This window comes from Alnus glutinosa, chromosome 2 (genome assembly GCF_958979055.1).
Source record: "Alnus glutinosa chromosome 2, dhAlnGlut1.1, whole genome shotgun sequence".
Lineage (NCBI taxonomy): Eukaryota > Viridiplantae > Streptophyta > Magnoliopsida > Fagales > Betulaceae > Alnus > Alnus glutinosa.
In genome coordinates this window covers 4846180-4862059 of record NC_084887.1, presented here as the reverse complement: position 1 = coordinate 4862059, position 15880 = coordinate 4846180, and the positions used below count along the sequence as shown (strand labels likewise).

The following is a 15880-nucleotide window of genomic DNA, read 5'->3' as shown; positions in this document are numbered from 1 at the left end:
CCAAAACATCCCCACTTGAGACCAGAAACGAGGTACATGACCTTCACGCGCCGGACCAGGGAGGAAGCTCCCCAACGCGTGCTGGCCACGCACCAAACAAGGGAGAGAACGCATGGCCACGACTTGAGACTACCGGACCGAAGGAGGCCCGCGACCACCCACTACAAAAATCACTTCAAATTGCCACGTGCAGTTTGACACGTGTACAGTGTCGTACACGTGTCAAACAGTTTGACATGTGCATTTTGACACGCGTGAGACGCGTGTTAGATGTGGACGTCATTAACTGCACATTTTGACACGTGTATCTCAATACACGTGTCAAACCGATTTTTTTTAAAAAAAAATTCCAAATTGTTAGCCACGTGTATACATACACGTGGCTAAATGTGTATATATATATAAAATTATATATTTTTCTTGATACGTGTTAAGAATACACGTTGCCAAAATAAAAAAAATATTACTTTAAAAAAAAAAGAAGAAAAGAACATGTCTGTTATTTAAAATATTGCCAAAATCAAAAATATTGAATATTGCTATATGAAACACATGCAAAACCAACTCGTCGTCCACTTAGAACTGGCCGGTGGTCCGGTATTGACGAGAGAGAGAGAGAGAGAGCGAGAGACAGAGAGAGCGAGCAAGAGACGTCGGGAAGGGTGGAGGGAAGGTCGACCACGCGGTGGTCGGGAAGCTGGCCGGTGGTCCAGTGTTGACGGAGAGCGAGAGACAGAGAGTGAGAGAGAGCGAGAGAGAGCGAGAGACAGAGACAGAGATAGAGAGGCGAGAGACAGAGAGGCGAGAGACAGAAACAGAGAGAGCGATGGTCGGGAAGCTGGCCGGAGGGAAGGCCGACCACGCGGTGGTCGGGAAGCTGGCTGGTGGTCCAGTGTTGACGGAGAGCGAGAGACAGAGAGCGAGAGAGTGAGAGAGAGCGAGAGACAGAGACAGAGATAGAGAGGCGAGAGACAGAGAGGCGAGAGACAGAGACAGAGAGAGCGATGGTCGGGAAGTTGGCCGGAGGGAAGGCCGACCACGCGGTGGTCGGGAAGCTGGTCGGTGGTACAGAGAGAGTGAGAGAGAGCAATACAGCAGAGAGCGATACACAGAGAGAGAGAGAGAGAGCGATACAGTGAGATAGAGAGAAAGAATAGTGAGAGCGCGCAGAGAGAGAGAGAGCGAACGAGAGTGTATAAAAAAAAAAAAAATTTCTTTTTGAAACTTAAATTAAGAATGCTCATCAGGTGGGCGCGGGATAATTCCCGCGCGCCTACCTACACCATTCCAGGACGTGTATTTAAATACACGTCCCCAATTGTTAAAATTTTATTTAATTAAAAAAAATTATATTTAAAAAAAATAACATTTTGACACGTGTATTTAATACACGTGTCCAATTGGACATGCGTATTAAATTCGCGTGTCCAATTGTTAAAATTATATTTAATTAAAAAAAATTATATTTGAAAAAAATAACAGTTTGACACGTGTATTTAATACATGTGTCCAATTGGACACGCGTATTAAATACACGCGTCCAATTGTGGCGGCTGTACAATTAGACACGTGTCTCATAAGACACGTGTCAAATTGGACGCGTGTCTACAGTAACCGGTACTGTAGACACGCGTCCAATTGTCAGTATTTTTGTAGTGACCACAGGGAGGCGCGTGTCGCAGAAATCCGTGCTAGAATGCAAAGATCTAGCGCCAAATAAAACCACACTGTTAAAGCACAACCAGAAACGCCTCGCCGGAGCCACACCACAAGCGGCTAAAACCCACAAAACCAGTAGCCTAAAACACCTTCTGCTAGAAAAGACAGAACAAAGAGAAAAAAACAAGAAAAAGAACACGAAAGCTCCACAGCTAGAAGCTAGGAGAACCACAACCTCCACCGGACCAGACCGGGAGGAACAAAATCTCCACAGTTTTAAGGGCTGTGAGTGAAAGCTAAAACCTCCTGGGAGCAAGCCAGGGAAAGAACAAAACAACCATCTTAGCCCTTTTTCAAAGGCTAGGGGAGACCAAACACCGGGAGAGGGAGGTGTGAAGCCTACCCCCCCCTTCCCCCGGCCGCAACCAAACACCACGACAAAGCTCTCTCTCTAAGAAGGCTCTCGAGAGTTCCTCTATCTAGAAAGGCTGTTATTTTGAGGTGGAAAGTTCCAATTATCGATCTTATTTCAACGTGGTGGTACCTCATCGTTGATTTTATCAATATTTGACATCTAATCATGTTAGTTGTTACGTCAATTTTGTTGTCTTTCATTTATTCATTTTAAAATTATTTATTAGGAAAACAAATACTACTTAATAAAAAAATCTTAAATTATAGATTTAGGCTTCACTTCATTTGTTCATTATCTAACGTCCGCACGTGGATGCAAGCAGGGGCGCTTCTAGGTGTTGAGGTGGGGACGAATGTCCTCTCAAAATATTTAAAATTTTTCTTTAAATATAAATATTTTATAAATTTGTCTTTCTAAAATAACATTTTTGTCCCCCTAAAAAATAATGTTTTTTTCCTATATTATTATTTTTTAGTTTTTCCCCATCTTCCAACATAAAAAACCTAAAATGTGAAATATGAAATATGATGAATATATATTTAAATTAACAATAGTTTTTTTGAGTACTACTTATGTTTTGGCTTGACTCTTAGCATTATTGTTGTTTGAGGCTTTCTGGATCTTATAGATCGTGTTTAGTTTATTTGCTAGTTGTTTGTACTATTGTATATTTGTGATGTTATGAGATTAAATTTAAGCCTTTTATGCTCTTATTTTATATAAATACTTACATAGAAAAATTATATGTATTTATATAGTTTTATATTTATATAAGTCCGTATCCTTGATTAATTAAAAATAAAATAATAATAAAAAAAAAATTCTGGTTCCTCCGGTGATAAGTTATCCACTCGTACTTGCATTACAAGATATATATATATATATAGCCATATCGAAAACCAAAAGCATATAATTTAGGGTTAATTAACCACATTTTTAGTACTTGTGGCAAGCCTCATTTTCTAACAGTTGTCTCGGTTTTCAATTCTAGTACATATATATATATATATATATGCATGCACGAAAAAGACTGATCCTCTGAAGAATCTTACGGTACGAGGCAATTAAAAGAGTTTTCTTGGTTACGTTTGGTAAGTGAATAGTGATTTTTTTTTTTTTTTTTTTTTTTTAAAAAAAAAAAAATTAATAAAAAGTGATAAATGTGATATAAAGTAAAAAGAATTTGTATAAAAAAATAAAAAAAATTTATATCGTAATAAATTTTTTTTATTTAAATAGTAATAAAAAATTATTAATGTGATATAAAAAATTAAAAAATATTAAAATATTTTTATGTTGATTATTTTAAAAATATAAAAATAAACATGAAAATTTTCGTGTTGCTCGCCAAAACAAGGGGCTTGTTTGGTAAATCATCCACAAAATTTTCATTTTTATTTTCCTTTTCTCAAAAATATCAAATCAAAAACATTCTTACTTTTTTACACTTTTTACATCACATCAATAATTTTTTATTATTATTCAACCAAAAAAATCCACTACAAAACAAAATTTTTTCACTTTTCTATAAAACATTCTCAAATTTTCTATCACATCAATCATTTCTTACTACTATTTAAATAAATATTTCAATTCACAATCACTTACCAAACAAGCCTTTGGGCATGGACAGAATAATGGTCCATATATATTGGAGACGCAGGTAAAGCTTTTCACTGCAGAAAGTTGCATAAAAAGCAGTAGACTGACATTTCACTGCGCAAAAGTCGGTTCAGTATTCCAGGAAGGAATCACGTTACAGCCTCTTTTTCACTTAAGAAAAATTACAATTTAATTTTATAAACTGCGGACCGTTTCGTAAATAGCCTCACGAATAGTCCATGCTTAAACTCTAATCTCTTAAATTATCAAAAAGTTTTAAAAATGCCTATTTTGTCGAAAAATACTTATAATACCTCTGCCACGTGTCATTTTTCAATTAAAAAATAATAATAAAAAATTTATTAAAATATAAAAAAAACTAAAAAAATTTAAAATTTAAAATTTTATTTTATTTTTTAAAAATGAGTGTTTAGGGGGTGGTTGCGGTGGCCGGTGCCACCTCTAGGGTGACTCGCGGCTAGGGGTGTGAAAAACTCGGTCGAGTATTGAAGGGATACCCAGGGAACTATCCACTTGACTCTTTCCCAAAAAAACTCGGTCGAATATTGGTGGGATACCCAGAGGACTATTTGCTCGACTTTCTCCCCAAAAAACTCAGTTGAGTATTGAAGGAATACTCATGGTACCTGACTACCCACCTAAGTTAAATGTGGTAGCTTAGCAAAAGATATGGATAAAGATAAGGATATGACCAAGACGAAGACCAAGCTCTCGGACTCAAATCTCAAATATAGCATCTCGGAACAAGATATGAGGAAAAAACCTCTTTAAAAAATCATCAAGTTTCAAAACCCTCGGGGGTAAAGTTCAAAAACCCTCGGGGGGGGGGGGGGGGGGGGTGTACAAGATTCAAGTAAAGTTTTAATTCTCGAGGGTAAAGTTCAAAAGCCCTCGGGGGGTACAAGTTTAAAAAGTTTGACAAGTTTCAAGTTTTCCTCCAAGTCACGGAGGTCAAAACAAAAGATTTTTTCCACCTAGTCACGAAGGTCAAAAAAGTAAAAAGAAGATTTTTTCCTCCTAGTCACGGAGGTCAAAACAAAAGATTTTTTCCTCCTAGTCACTGAGGTCAAAAAAAAAAAGAAGATTTTTTCTTCCTAGCTAGTTACTGAGGTCAAAACAAAAGATTTTTTCCTCCTAGTCACGGAAGTCAAAACAAAAGATTTTTCCCTCCGAATCTTGGAGGTCGAAACAAAAGATTTTTTCCTCATAGTCATGGAGGTCAAAACAAAAGAGTTTTTCCTTCTAGTCATGGAAGTCGAAACAAAAGATTTTTCCCTCCTAGTCCCGGAGGTCGAAACAAAAGATTTTTTCCTCATAGTCATGGAGGTCAAAACAAAAGATTTTTTCCTCCTAGTCACGGAGGTCAAAACAAAAGATTTTTCCCTCCTAGTCCCGGAGGTTGAAACAAAAGATTTTTCCCTTTTAGTCCAGGAGGTTGAAACAAAAGATTTTTTCCTCCTAATCACGGAGGTCAAAACAAAAGTTTTTTTTTTTTTTTTTTTTTTTCCCTCCTTGTCCCGGAGGTCAAAACAAAAGATTTTTTCCTCCTAGTCACAGAGGTAAAAAAAAAAAAAAAAAAAAAAAAAAAGAAAGATTTTTTCCTTCTAGTCACGGAGGTCAAAACAAAAGATTTTTTTCCTCCTCGTCCCGGAAGTCAAAACAAAAGTTTTTTTTTTTTTCCCTCCTCGTCCTGGAGGTCAAAACAAAAGTTTTTTTTTTTTTTTTTTCCCTCCTCGTCCCGGAGGTCAAAACAAAAGATTTTTTCCTCCTAGTCACGGAGGTTAAAACAAAAGATTTTTTCCTCCTAGACACGGAGGTCAAAGCAAAAGATTTTTCCCTCCTAGCCCTGGAGGTCGAAACAAAAGATTTTTCCCTCCTGGTCTCGGAGGTCGAAACAAAAGATTTTTTCCTCCTAGTCATGGAGGTCAAAACAAAAGTTCTTTTCCCTACTAGTCTCGGAGGTAAAAAAATAAATAAATAAAAAAAGATTTTTTCCTCTTAGTCTCGGAGGTCAAAAAAAAAAAAAAAAAAAAGATTTTTTCCTCCTAGTCACGGAGGTCAAAACAAAAGATTTTTCCCTCCTAGTTCCGGAGGTTGAAACAAAAGATTTTTCCCTCCTAGTCCTGGAGGTCGAAACAAAAGATTTTTTCCTCTTCGTCCCGAAGGCCAAAACAAAATTTTTTTTTCCCTCCTCGTCTCGGAGATAAAAAAATAATAATAATAAAAAAAACAGAAGATATTCACTGGTGAAACCAAGCTACATGGTGGTGTTCAGATCAAAATATTCGAGACATCTATGACCTCGGTGCCTGAGCACCTTGAGCTATGTATGACCTTGGTGCCTGAGCATCTCGAGCTATGTATCACTTCAGTGCTTGAGCACCTCGAGCTATTTATCATCTCGGTGCCTGAGCACTTCGAGTCATGTATCACCTTGGTGCCTGAGCACCTCGAGCTTTGTATTGCCTTGGTGCCTGAGCACCTTGAGTCATGTATCACCTTGGTGCCTGACCACCTCGAGCTATGTATTGCCTCGGTGCCTGAGCACCTCGAGCTATGTGTCATCTCGGTGCCTGAGCACCTGCCAACAATGACTTTTGTGGAAGCGGACTTCGAAGCACCACCGGTGCAGAAGCTTTGGGTATGTTAAGCCCTTTTCTTTTTGAATAACCTTGAAAGATGTGGCAATTGTTAGATACAGATTATAGAAGATCCAGATTCAAAAAGTGAGGTATTTAATTCTCTTACTTTTTTAATTCAAATAAGAGAATTGGAGGGTAACTGTTGGGAAAATAATCAGCCTGAAAGACACGTAGGCCTAAAGTAGTTTTGGGGGCCGAGCCCATCGGGTTGGTCTGGCCAGATTAGACTTAAGTACAGGACCCGTTGTTATCTCCAAAAAGACTCATATCCCATCAAATATGGGATAAGGTATCTAATAGGAGTAATGATTGAATACCACCCAAAGATACAACTTTTCACCATCTTGCCTATGTGGCAAGGTGGTCCCCTACCTTAATTTATTTTTAAAAAATAAAAATATTCAAAAAGTAGTGGGGGACCACCTTGCCACATAGGCAATGTGGTGAAAAGTTGTATCTTTGGGTGGTATTCAATCATTACTCATCTAATAGTATGTAATCAAATGAAGAAGTATTGTCCTATTCAGTTTGGACTCTACAACCCAATTCAAATTCTGTGAAGATAAGGCTTATAAAGATAAGACAAAAGACTCCAAATCTAAATTACCACCCGTTTTTAACTAGCCCCACAAACTGTAAACCCTCCAACTCCGGCCTCTCAAACTACAAAAACATTTGAAAAATGACTATTTTGACGAAATATGCCTACAATACCCCGCACACGTGTCGTTTTTTAATTAAAAAATAATAAAAAATTTAAAAATAATAATATAAAAAATTTAAAAACTAAACTAATAAAAAATTAATTTAATTTTTTTTTTTAAAAAAAAAAAAAAAAAAAAGAAAGGAAGGGAAGGGGGTGGCCTGTGAGCCACTCCAGGATATTTTTTTTTTTAAAAAAATTAATATAAAATTTAAGATTTTTTTAGTTTAGTTTAGTTTAGTTTTTTAATTTTTTTTTTAATTAAAAAATGACATGTGGCAATGTATTATGGGCATTTTTCGTCAAAGTTGGCATTTTTCAAACGTTTTGGTTGAAAAATGTATTATATATATATATAAAACCTAAAGAGAACATATTACACCAGCACAGCCATTGAAGAACAACCTCACCCCCATAAACCTTTAACCAACAAAACTATTTTTGTAAAAGCATTAGCCGCAGCTTCTTTTATTTTTTTTATAAATTTAAAGAACCAAACTATTTTTTTTTGTTTTCCAATTCAAATAAACTCCACAGTAGTTTCCTTATCATTTCTCTATACTATTTAAATATTATTTAAATTACATGGTAGGGAAAAAAGAGATGAAAAATAAATCATTTAAATATTGTTTCAAATAAATGAATGAAGAAATAGACAGAAAAGATAAAGCATTTTTATACTAAAATAATGTGAAGGGAATCACTTTTGCTACCCTAAATTTAGGGTACATCTTTTGGGTCATTAAGTTTACGGAACAATAAAGGAATCTGATATCTACTCTCAATACAATTATGGTAGAAAACACATTTACCATCACAAATAAAAACCCGACATAACAATCGTTCACCAGCAGAAAGACTATTTTAAAAACAAACCACAAAAAGAAAGCTGATTTTGAATATAAATAAGAAGAGCTCCGAGTTCGATGAAACAAGTCCTGGCCACATACGCGTGAGAAGATCTTGGTAGTTCTAGTAGATATTTTCGCCTTAAATTTAAATTAAAGAGCCTTATATTGTCATTGGAGCCTTGTATTTTGGTATTTGTGGATCTTAGTATTGTATTTTGTGATAGTTAGCAATTATTATCTTTTTATGGATTTTAGATTGTAATTGTTAAGATATGTTTTTTAGGTATTAATTGTAGCTTAGATCATTGTTTTTTGATTTCCACTATTTTATTCACTCTGATACATGTGAGATGATAGTTTTTTTTTTTTTTTTTTTTTTTTTTTTTCCAGTTAATTACAAGTTAATTAATTTTGGAAGAACTGCCAGTATCTCCAAGTTTATTATTCTTATTAATTCATTTTGGTGGCTTTACAACGTGTGTGAGATATGTTTGGCTAGTCAAATAGGATATTGGTTCAAAGCTTTTCTACTAGGCAATCTTGATTAACTCTGAAATCACTAAGTGAATGTTCAGGTCCTCAAGACACCTTCATTTATGTAGGAGTTTTCCTATTCTAGTCAAGTTGTGTCTTAATTTTGAAAATTGTGGGGGATTGATAAAAAGTTTTCAAAATTAGTATATATATATATATATTTGTTTATGGTTTGTTTATGGTTTGGGAACATTTTATAGTGGAAGGCATTTAAAGAGTCTTGGAAGATGAGAGTCTCACATGAGAAAGAAAGAAATTAATGGATGCATTTATAATGTCTAACTCACACCAAGCTTTTGTCTTAAATCAAACAATATATACTAGCTTGTAAGCATACATTAATATGGTGCAAAGCATGAGATATACACGCGTTCGCTCACACACATGTATGGCATGGGTTCGAAGGACGCTATTGGCGCTTTTGTGCCGCCTTAGTTGCACACTTAGCACATAGCATGAAGCATTGGAGCTTGGAATGTTTAGATCATGACTAGTAATTGTTGACAGTCATGATCATAAGATATGGTGATTTGATCTAAATCGTATGATGCTTGTAAAGTAGATTTAACGGTTGGATTTACTTGACCGTTAGTAAAGTCAACTATAAGATTAAATTATTTTTTATCTCTGGTTAAACTTAAGTAATTGTTAATAACAATTATTATCTAAGAGTTATAATTAATGACCGTTGAATTAACAATTAATGTTTGCAAAATTGACATTATATAGGCCACTACAAACAAATATAAGACAAAGTTTTTTTATCTTCTTCTTTCCCTCTCAAAATCCGTCTATAATTTTTAAAATTTGTGTCTCTCTCTCCTTTATAAAATAGAAAATCTAAGGATGTTCTGGTAGAGTTAAACATAATTGATCAAATCTTCATACACCCTATTGAAGAATTAACTTCAATTTTCTTACCGCTTCCTTAATGCAGGGGAAAGTATCCCAGTCTTGATCTTTGAGGATATCAAACACCACTTCGTTAACATAGTTAAGCATGGCAACGTAACAAATTTTCATATATTGGGGAAGGTCATCCATCGCCTTCATCTCCCATCTGCTCAAAATATTAGAAAACAACAGACAAGAAAAAGTTACAATATTTGTGATCTAGGTGATGGTTTGGACTAAAAAAAAAAAACTATAGGAGCGTACGTTGATAATCATGTTTATTTTGTTCTTATACCGATCCACAGCATCGGTGAAGCATTCTAGCTCATCTAGTGATCCATATATATCATACATGTCGTCAATAGCTAATAATATGCATACAAATTTGGTGATGCCGATCCTGCACTTCAAAAACTGGGGCTAAAAAATTATCCCCATCGCCCACAAATAATTCTCCATCAACCTATCCCTTGAAAAAGGTAGCTTATCTTTAAAAACCAAGTCTCTCCACCACCTAATGAATCAAATCAAAAATGTTAATTATCTTACGGGAAGTCTTCCATTGAAGCTGTTGAAGCTAAATTTTGGAATGTGACGTGTCCGCTTCTGATTGGTCTACGGACTCCGGATTGCTTGAGACGTTAAGCCTCGAAGGGATTTCTTCAATTCCCTGCAAGACAAAGGACCGGCGGGGTTTCCCGACCACGCCCCCTCCGACGATCAAGTTAGAAGAAATTTAACGAGAAGGAATTGATAGTTTTTTTAGGAGAAGAGAGTTTTTGCCTGTGTTTTTTCTGTTCTCTTTTGGACCACCTTTTATCTGGTTATTCTTCCCCTTTTCTTATCCGTACAGCCATTTATTACTCTAAGATGCTTATCTTTTACTAATTAATCCTCTCCCGCGGACCCAGATGGTCATCTCCTGTTACAGCTCTTGCTTTCTCGAATGGCGGCGGTTGACACCGAGTAGTAAGACAAGGGCTTTAAATGAGTTGATTCCCTCATTTAAAGCCCCTGTTTAATGTTTGAATTCTCCTCTTCCTTCGTCTGGACCTATTCTGCTTATAGCCGTTGAACCCTACCCTGTGTTCCGGAGTTTCCAACAGTGTCCCTGGGAATTTCCCTAACACAGAAGCATATGGATGAAAGTAAGATTTACCTTGCTAACTCCTCATGCTCTCATTGATATATGGATTGCACTAGATTCTAATCCAACTTAGCCAGCTCGAGCAAAGTCAAGTTCTTTGCAATATCCTTTTGATAGACATCGATAAAGTTCTGAGCTTCAACTCTTTGCATCCTCCAATACAATGGGATTTCCAATGATTATCTCACTCGCTCAGCTGAATCACTGTCCAATTTTCCCATTAATGATCTCAGGTTTGGATGCTAAAAACCCTAGCTTCTTCCAAAGTATTTCTTTCTCCAATCATTCCAAGATGAGAGGCTTCATAAAAACTTAAAAGTCCCTCCATGTCACTGCTTAAGCTATCCATAAATCTCCCATCGCTGCTTTTGAATTTGTCGAACACATCTGCTTCGCCAAAATCACTAAGAAATCAGATGTTTATAGCCCTTTGAACGAAAATGAAAACTACATGGAGTTTTGTGAAACAATGTCATAACCTGAGGTAATCCAAAAACCGTGTTCTCTTAAAACTCAAAACTGCAAAGCAGTGGTGTAAAGATTGGTATTGACATCAGGATACAAAAGACGAACATCCTTTTCAATCTCCTCTTCAAAGTGGTAAGCAACTCCTAACCGCTGCATCGTGGAAGCAAGGTTGAAAAGAACACAGGGGTCTTTATTGGATGTCAGCAAGCATTTAGCATTTCGTTTCAACTCCTCCAATCGGGTAGCATACAATTCATACTGCAAGACGACCTTTTCTTTTGGATGAATTAACATTTTATAAACCAAACACTGTATGTACATTCTCTCCAATTAAAACTGGAATCTCACCAAAACAAACTCAACACAAGCTAAACTAGCCTTACAGAAAAGCAGCTAGCAATCTATCAACAACACAAAACAACTACAAAACATCTACAATCTCCAATCTGCATCAGCTGAGTAGCCATGGCCGACCTCCCACCCTTCTGATGAAACAAAAGTCTACTTCTCACTTCCCATTGAATTTGGGCAACAAGAGTTTCTTCGATCCTTGAGGTATTCCCATGACACAAGTCATTCCTCAACCTCCACAAATGATAAACAGTAGCCGCCAAGCACAACTTACAGACTAGAACCTGCAAGCTACGGCCTTTATGGGAACACGACCAACGCAGAACATCGTCCCATTCGGTAAAAGGTTGCTGAACCAAACACAGGGCCATCAAATTTCTCCATATGCGCCGACAAAAGCTACAAAGGAAGAAAAGATGATCTATAGACTCTTGCCCCCCATAACAGAATCTGCATAAAGTGTTGCCCTCAAAACCCCAACAACACATTCTCTCCTTGGTGACGAGAGCACCCCTGAAAACAAGCCGTAAGATAAATGCATATCTAGGGATTGCCAAGTTAAACCAAACCACATGACTCCAAGCAACTTCCGTAAACTTAGTCCTAAGACAGTTACAGGTTCCAGAGCAAGAGTAGATCCCTTTAGAAGCCTTCCATACTGGAATGTCTCTTTCCTCAATAGGAACATCAAACAACCGGCTCTGAATCTCCACAAGGAGATTAGACCGAGCAGGAGGCCAAACCTATCGCCCATCAATAAGAACCGAGGAAACACAAGCATCCAGATTGCTACCAGTGTCATACACAATGCGAAAGCCATAAGTGTCCAAGAATCTCCCAGCTGGATGCCAACAATCAAGCCAAAGAAAGATGGAATGACCCTCTCCCACTTTGAAACTGATGAACTCCTTAGCCAACTCACGGAGGTTGAGCAGTTTTTTCCAGCTCCAAGAACACACTTTGGGGATAGCTATATTCCACAAGCTTCTCCCCTTAAGCCAATAGGAATGCAACCAAGCAACCCAAAGAGATCCAGATTGAGCAAAAAGACTCCAAATATGCTTCAACATAGCAGCCCTATTCCATTCTTCAAGTCTCTTAATGCCAAGACCCCTCTCAGTTTTAGGACAGCATAGCTTATTCCAAGCCACCTTAGCCTTGGCCTTAGAATCTTTTCCACACCAAAGAAATCTATTAAACTTCTGTTCAAGGAGCCGATGATCTTCTTTGACAGAATGAAGATTCTAGCCCAGTACACTTGAAGGCTAAAGAGCATCGAAGAAATCAGTTGTAACCGACCTACAAAGGAAAGATGCCTCACCAACCAAGAGTCAATCCTCCCTGAGATACGGGCTACCAAAACCCCACAATCAACAGCCGATAACCGCTTAGTAATGAGAGGAACCCATAAATACTGGACAAGAAGAGATCCCTCCAGCATTTGCAACACCTCCAATAAAGCAGCTTTATCATCTTTCGATACCCCCGAACAGAAGAAGGAACTTGTAGAAGGATTGGCTTTAAGGCCAAAAAGATCTTCAAACTCACCTAAAATACTATGAATAGTTCGAATGAACTCAAGCTCAGCAGTAGAAAAGATCAAGAAATCATCAGTAAAGCACAAGTGTGTGAGCTTCAACTTTTGGCATTTAGGATGAAACCTAAAACACTCCACATCCATAGAGGCCTCAGCCAACAGCCTAGATAACACCTCCATGGCCAACACAAACAGATAAGGTGAGATCGGATCACCTTGTCTAAGCCCTTTCCTTCCTTGGATATTGCCTACCAAAGAACCATTAAGGGCAATAGAAAATGAGGGGCTGGAAATGCAAGCTCTCACCCAAGCAACATACTTTCTAGGGGCACCAAAACAAGACAAACAGTGAAGAATAAACTTCCAGCTAACAGAGTCATAAGCCTTCATGAGATCGATCAATTTTTAAAGCACACTTGGCCTTACCCTTGCTTTTATGATAGTCACTCACGAGCTCCATGGCAAAGAGGATGTTTTCAGCAATACTCCTCTGTGGAATAAACGCCCATTGATTCCAGCTGACTATATCATTCAGACCCGGACGTAACCGATTGGCAAGGATCTTAGTAATCACCTTATACACAATGTTACAACATGAGATAGGTCTAAAATCACCCATCACAGAAGGCTGTTTCCTCTTAGGGACTAAGGTGATAATTGTAGCTTTAGCCTCTCTCAATAACCTCCTCGAGTAGAAAAACTCTAGGACTGCATCAGTAACATCCCTACCAACAATAGCCCAGGCCTTTTGAAAGAAACTAGCAGAAAAGCCATCCGAACTCGGGGCTTTACTGGCCTTCATGGAAAAAACAGTTCTCTTCACCTCCTCCCTAGAAACAGTAGCTTGCATGCCATCAATGCAAGAAGAAGAAAACCTCTTCTGGATAAGTTGAGAGACTCTGTCAGCTTTTGAATCCGAAAAGAAATGAGAAGAATGACCAAGAAGTTCATAAAAGCCAACAACAAGCTCGTTAATAAGATGAGGCTTCGAGACAGTAGAACCTTGATCATCCTTAAGGACTTTCACAAGATTAGAAGCATTTCTGACTTTAACAAGATTGTGAAAGTAGGCTGAGTTACCATCCCCCAAATTCAACCACTGATTCTAGGATTTCTGTTTGAGAAAATTCTCCTCAGCATTTACAAGAGAAGGGTATGCATGAAGGCAATCCTTTTCTCTAAGAGACCATTCCCTGCTCCCATGAGAATTAATGAAGCCCGATTGAGCCAATGCCAACTTACACCGAGCTCTTTCAACCTTTTGCTGTAACCCCCCAAAAACCTCGAGATTTTTGAGCTTTAAAGTGGCCTTGATAGCTTTGAGCTGGACATAGAGCTGATACATAGAGTACCCCTCAACTTCCGTAGCCCACCCTTTAGCCACCCAATCCAGGAAAGACGCATGATCAGCCCAAAAGTTAAAAAATTTGAACGGCTTGGGACCAAAACTAGGTAGCTTCCCAATGCACATAAGTGTAGGAGAGTGATCCGAGATCCCCCTCTCCATAAAATCCACCGAAGTATTAGGGAAGACCCTTAACCATTCAAGGTTAGAAAGGACCCTGTCTAACTTCTTGGAAACAAAGTCCATATCTACCTGCTTATTCATCCAGGTGTGAAAACAGCCAGTGACAGGAACATCCTCCACTTCCAAGACCTGAAGGCATTCGACAAACTCCTTTTCATAGCAGGTGGACAGATTATTATCACTAGTTTCCTGAGGAAACCTGATAACATTAAAATCTCCTGCAATAACCCAAGGCTGACAACCAACTAAATCTTTTGTCCTAACCAACTCAGTTAACATCCTTCTATGATCCAGACCGTGATTAGCTCCATAAACCACAGATAAAATCCATGGATAAGTCTCTTGGATAGCATTAACCCTACATGTAATCACTTGCTCACTAATGGAGACAGCATCAATGGAGAAGATTCCAAGATCCCAACAGATCCAAACTCTTCCCAAAGGATGAGCCAAATAGTTATTAAGTAACTGCCAAGAAGGACAAATGACATCCTTAATTCTGACCACATTATTCACTTTGACTCTTGTTTCAACAAGACAAAGGATAGAAACATGAAACTGTCTAATACATTTCTTCACCTCCTGTTGCTTATGGGGTTGATTCAAACCTCTTATATTCCAAATAAGAAGCCTCATCATAACTGAGTAGGAGAAAATCCCCTCACATCTAGCTCCCCAACCTTCAATTTACCCATTTCCTTAGAAGATAAAGCCTTCTCAAAGACATCCAGGAAAGTAGTAGGGGTACGAAGGGTGAATTTCTCTTCTTCGGCGTCCTCTAACCCAATATGAGCAAATGAGTTAGAAAGCCTAACTTCTCACTGTTTGATGTCTAATGCTCTTGTTCGGTGTCTTGTCAACATAAATTGATTATAGACACTACAAAAAATTAGGTTATTAGCGGCGATATGTCACTATTAATAATTTCACGCTAATGATCATTAGTGGCGACCTTAAAAAGTCGACGCTAAAAGTGTCCCAACAATGGCGACAAATGTTGATACATGTAAAATCAAATTATCATATAGATAGGTGAACTCATTATTCAAGACGATCTATTTGCCCAACGTTACGGCTCATTCGAGGGGTTAAAGGATATTTTTGACGAAGTGTTCCTATTGTATCTCATCTAAGGTTTATTAAAAAAAAAATACTTCACTTATAATTTCTGATCTTTTATTACTTTTGTAATTAGGTACTGAAATTTTAAAAAGTGTCAATTTAGAATATCCATTTTTTCAATTCCAACTCTCCGTTAGAATTTCCCGTTAAATCTTGTCAAAATTCACAAAATACCCCTCATTGTTTTTATGAGGAAAAAAAAAATTGCAAGGTTTTATGTGTTGGTCATAATTTTATGGAATTTTCAAAAATAACCATGGTTGAATCGTTGAAAATTTTGTAATTTTTTTTTTAAAAAAAAAAAAAAAAAAACACAGGGTTAGTTTGGGAATTTTGATAGGATTTAATGAAAAATTCTAACAAATGGTTGAAATTAAAAAAAAAAAAAAAAAAAAAGATGGATACT

General features: G+C 37.3%; 1 protein-coding gene and 1 pseudogene across 1 annotated transcript; both read right to left on the bottom strand.

Annotated features, from left to right (window-relative positions):
* Positions 1–6942: 6942 nt before the first annotated feature.
* Positions 6943–11230, bottom strand: LOC133860204 (probable terpene synthase 9; annotated as a pseudogene).
* A 110-nt stretch (positions 11231–11340) lies between these two features.
* Positions 11341–14988, bottom strand: LOC133860203 (uncharacterized). The gene is made up of 5 exons (XM_062295849.1): positions 14067–14988; positions 13241–13895; positions 12587–13146; positions 12178–12458; positions 11341–12030 (listed from the first exon to the last, which is right to left on the bottom strand). Exons 1-5 carry the CDS (start codon positions 14986–14988, stop codon positions 11341–11343), a joined length of 3108 nt encoding a protein of 1035 aa, XP_062151833.1.
* Positions 14989–15880: the final 892 nt, after the last annotated feature.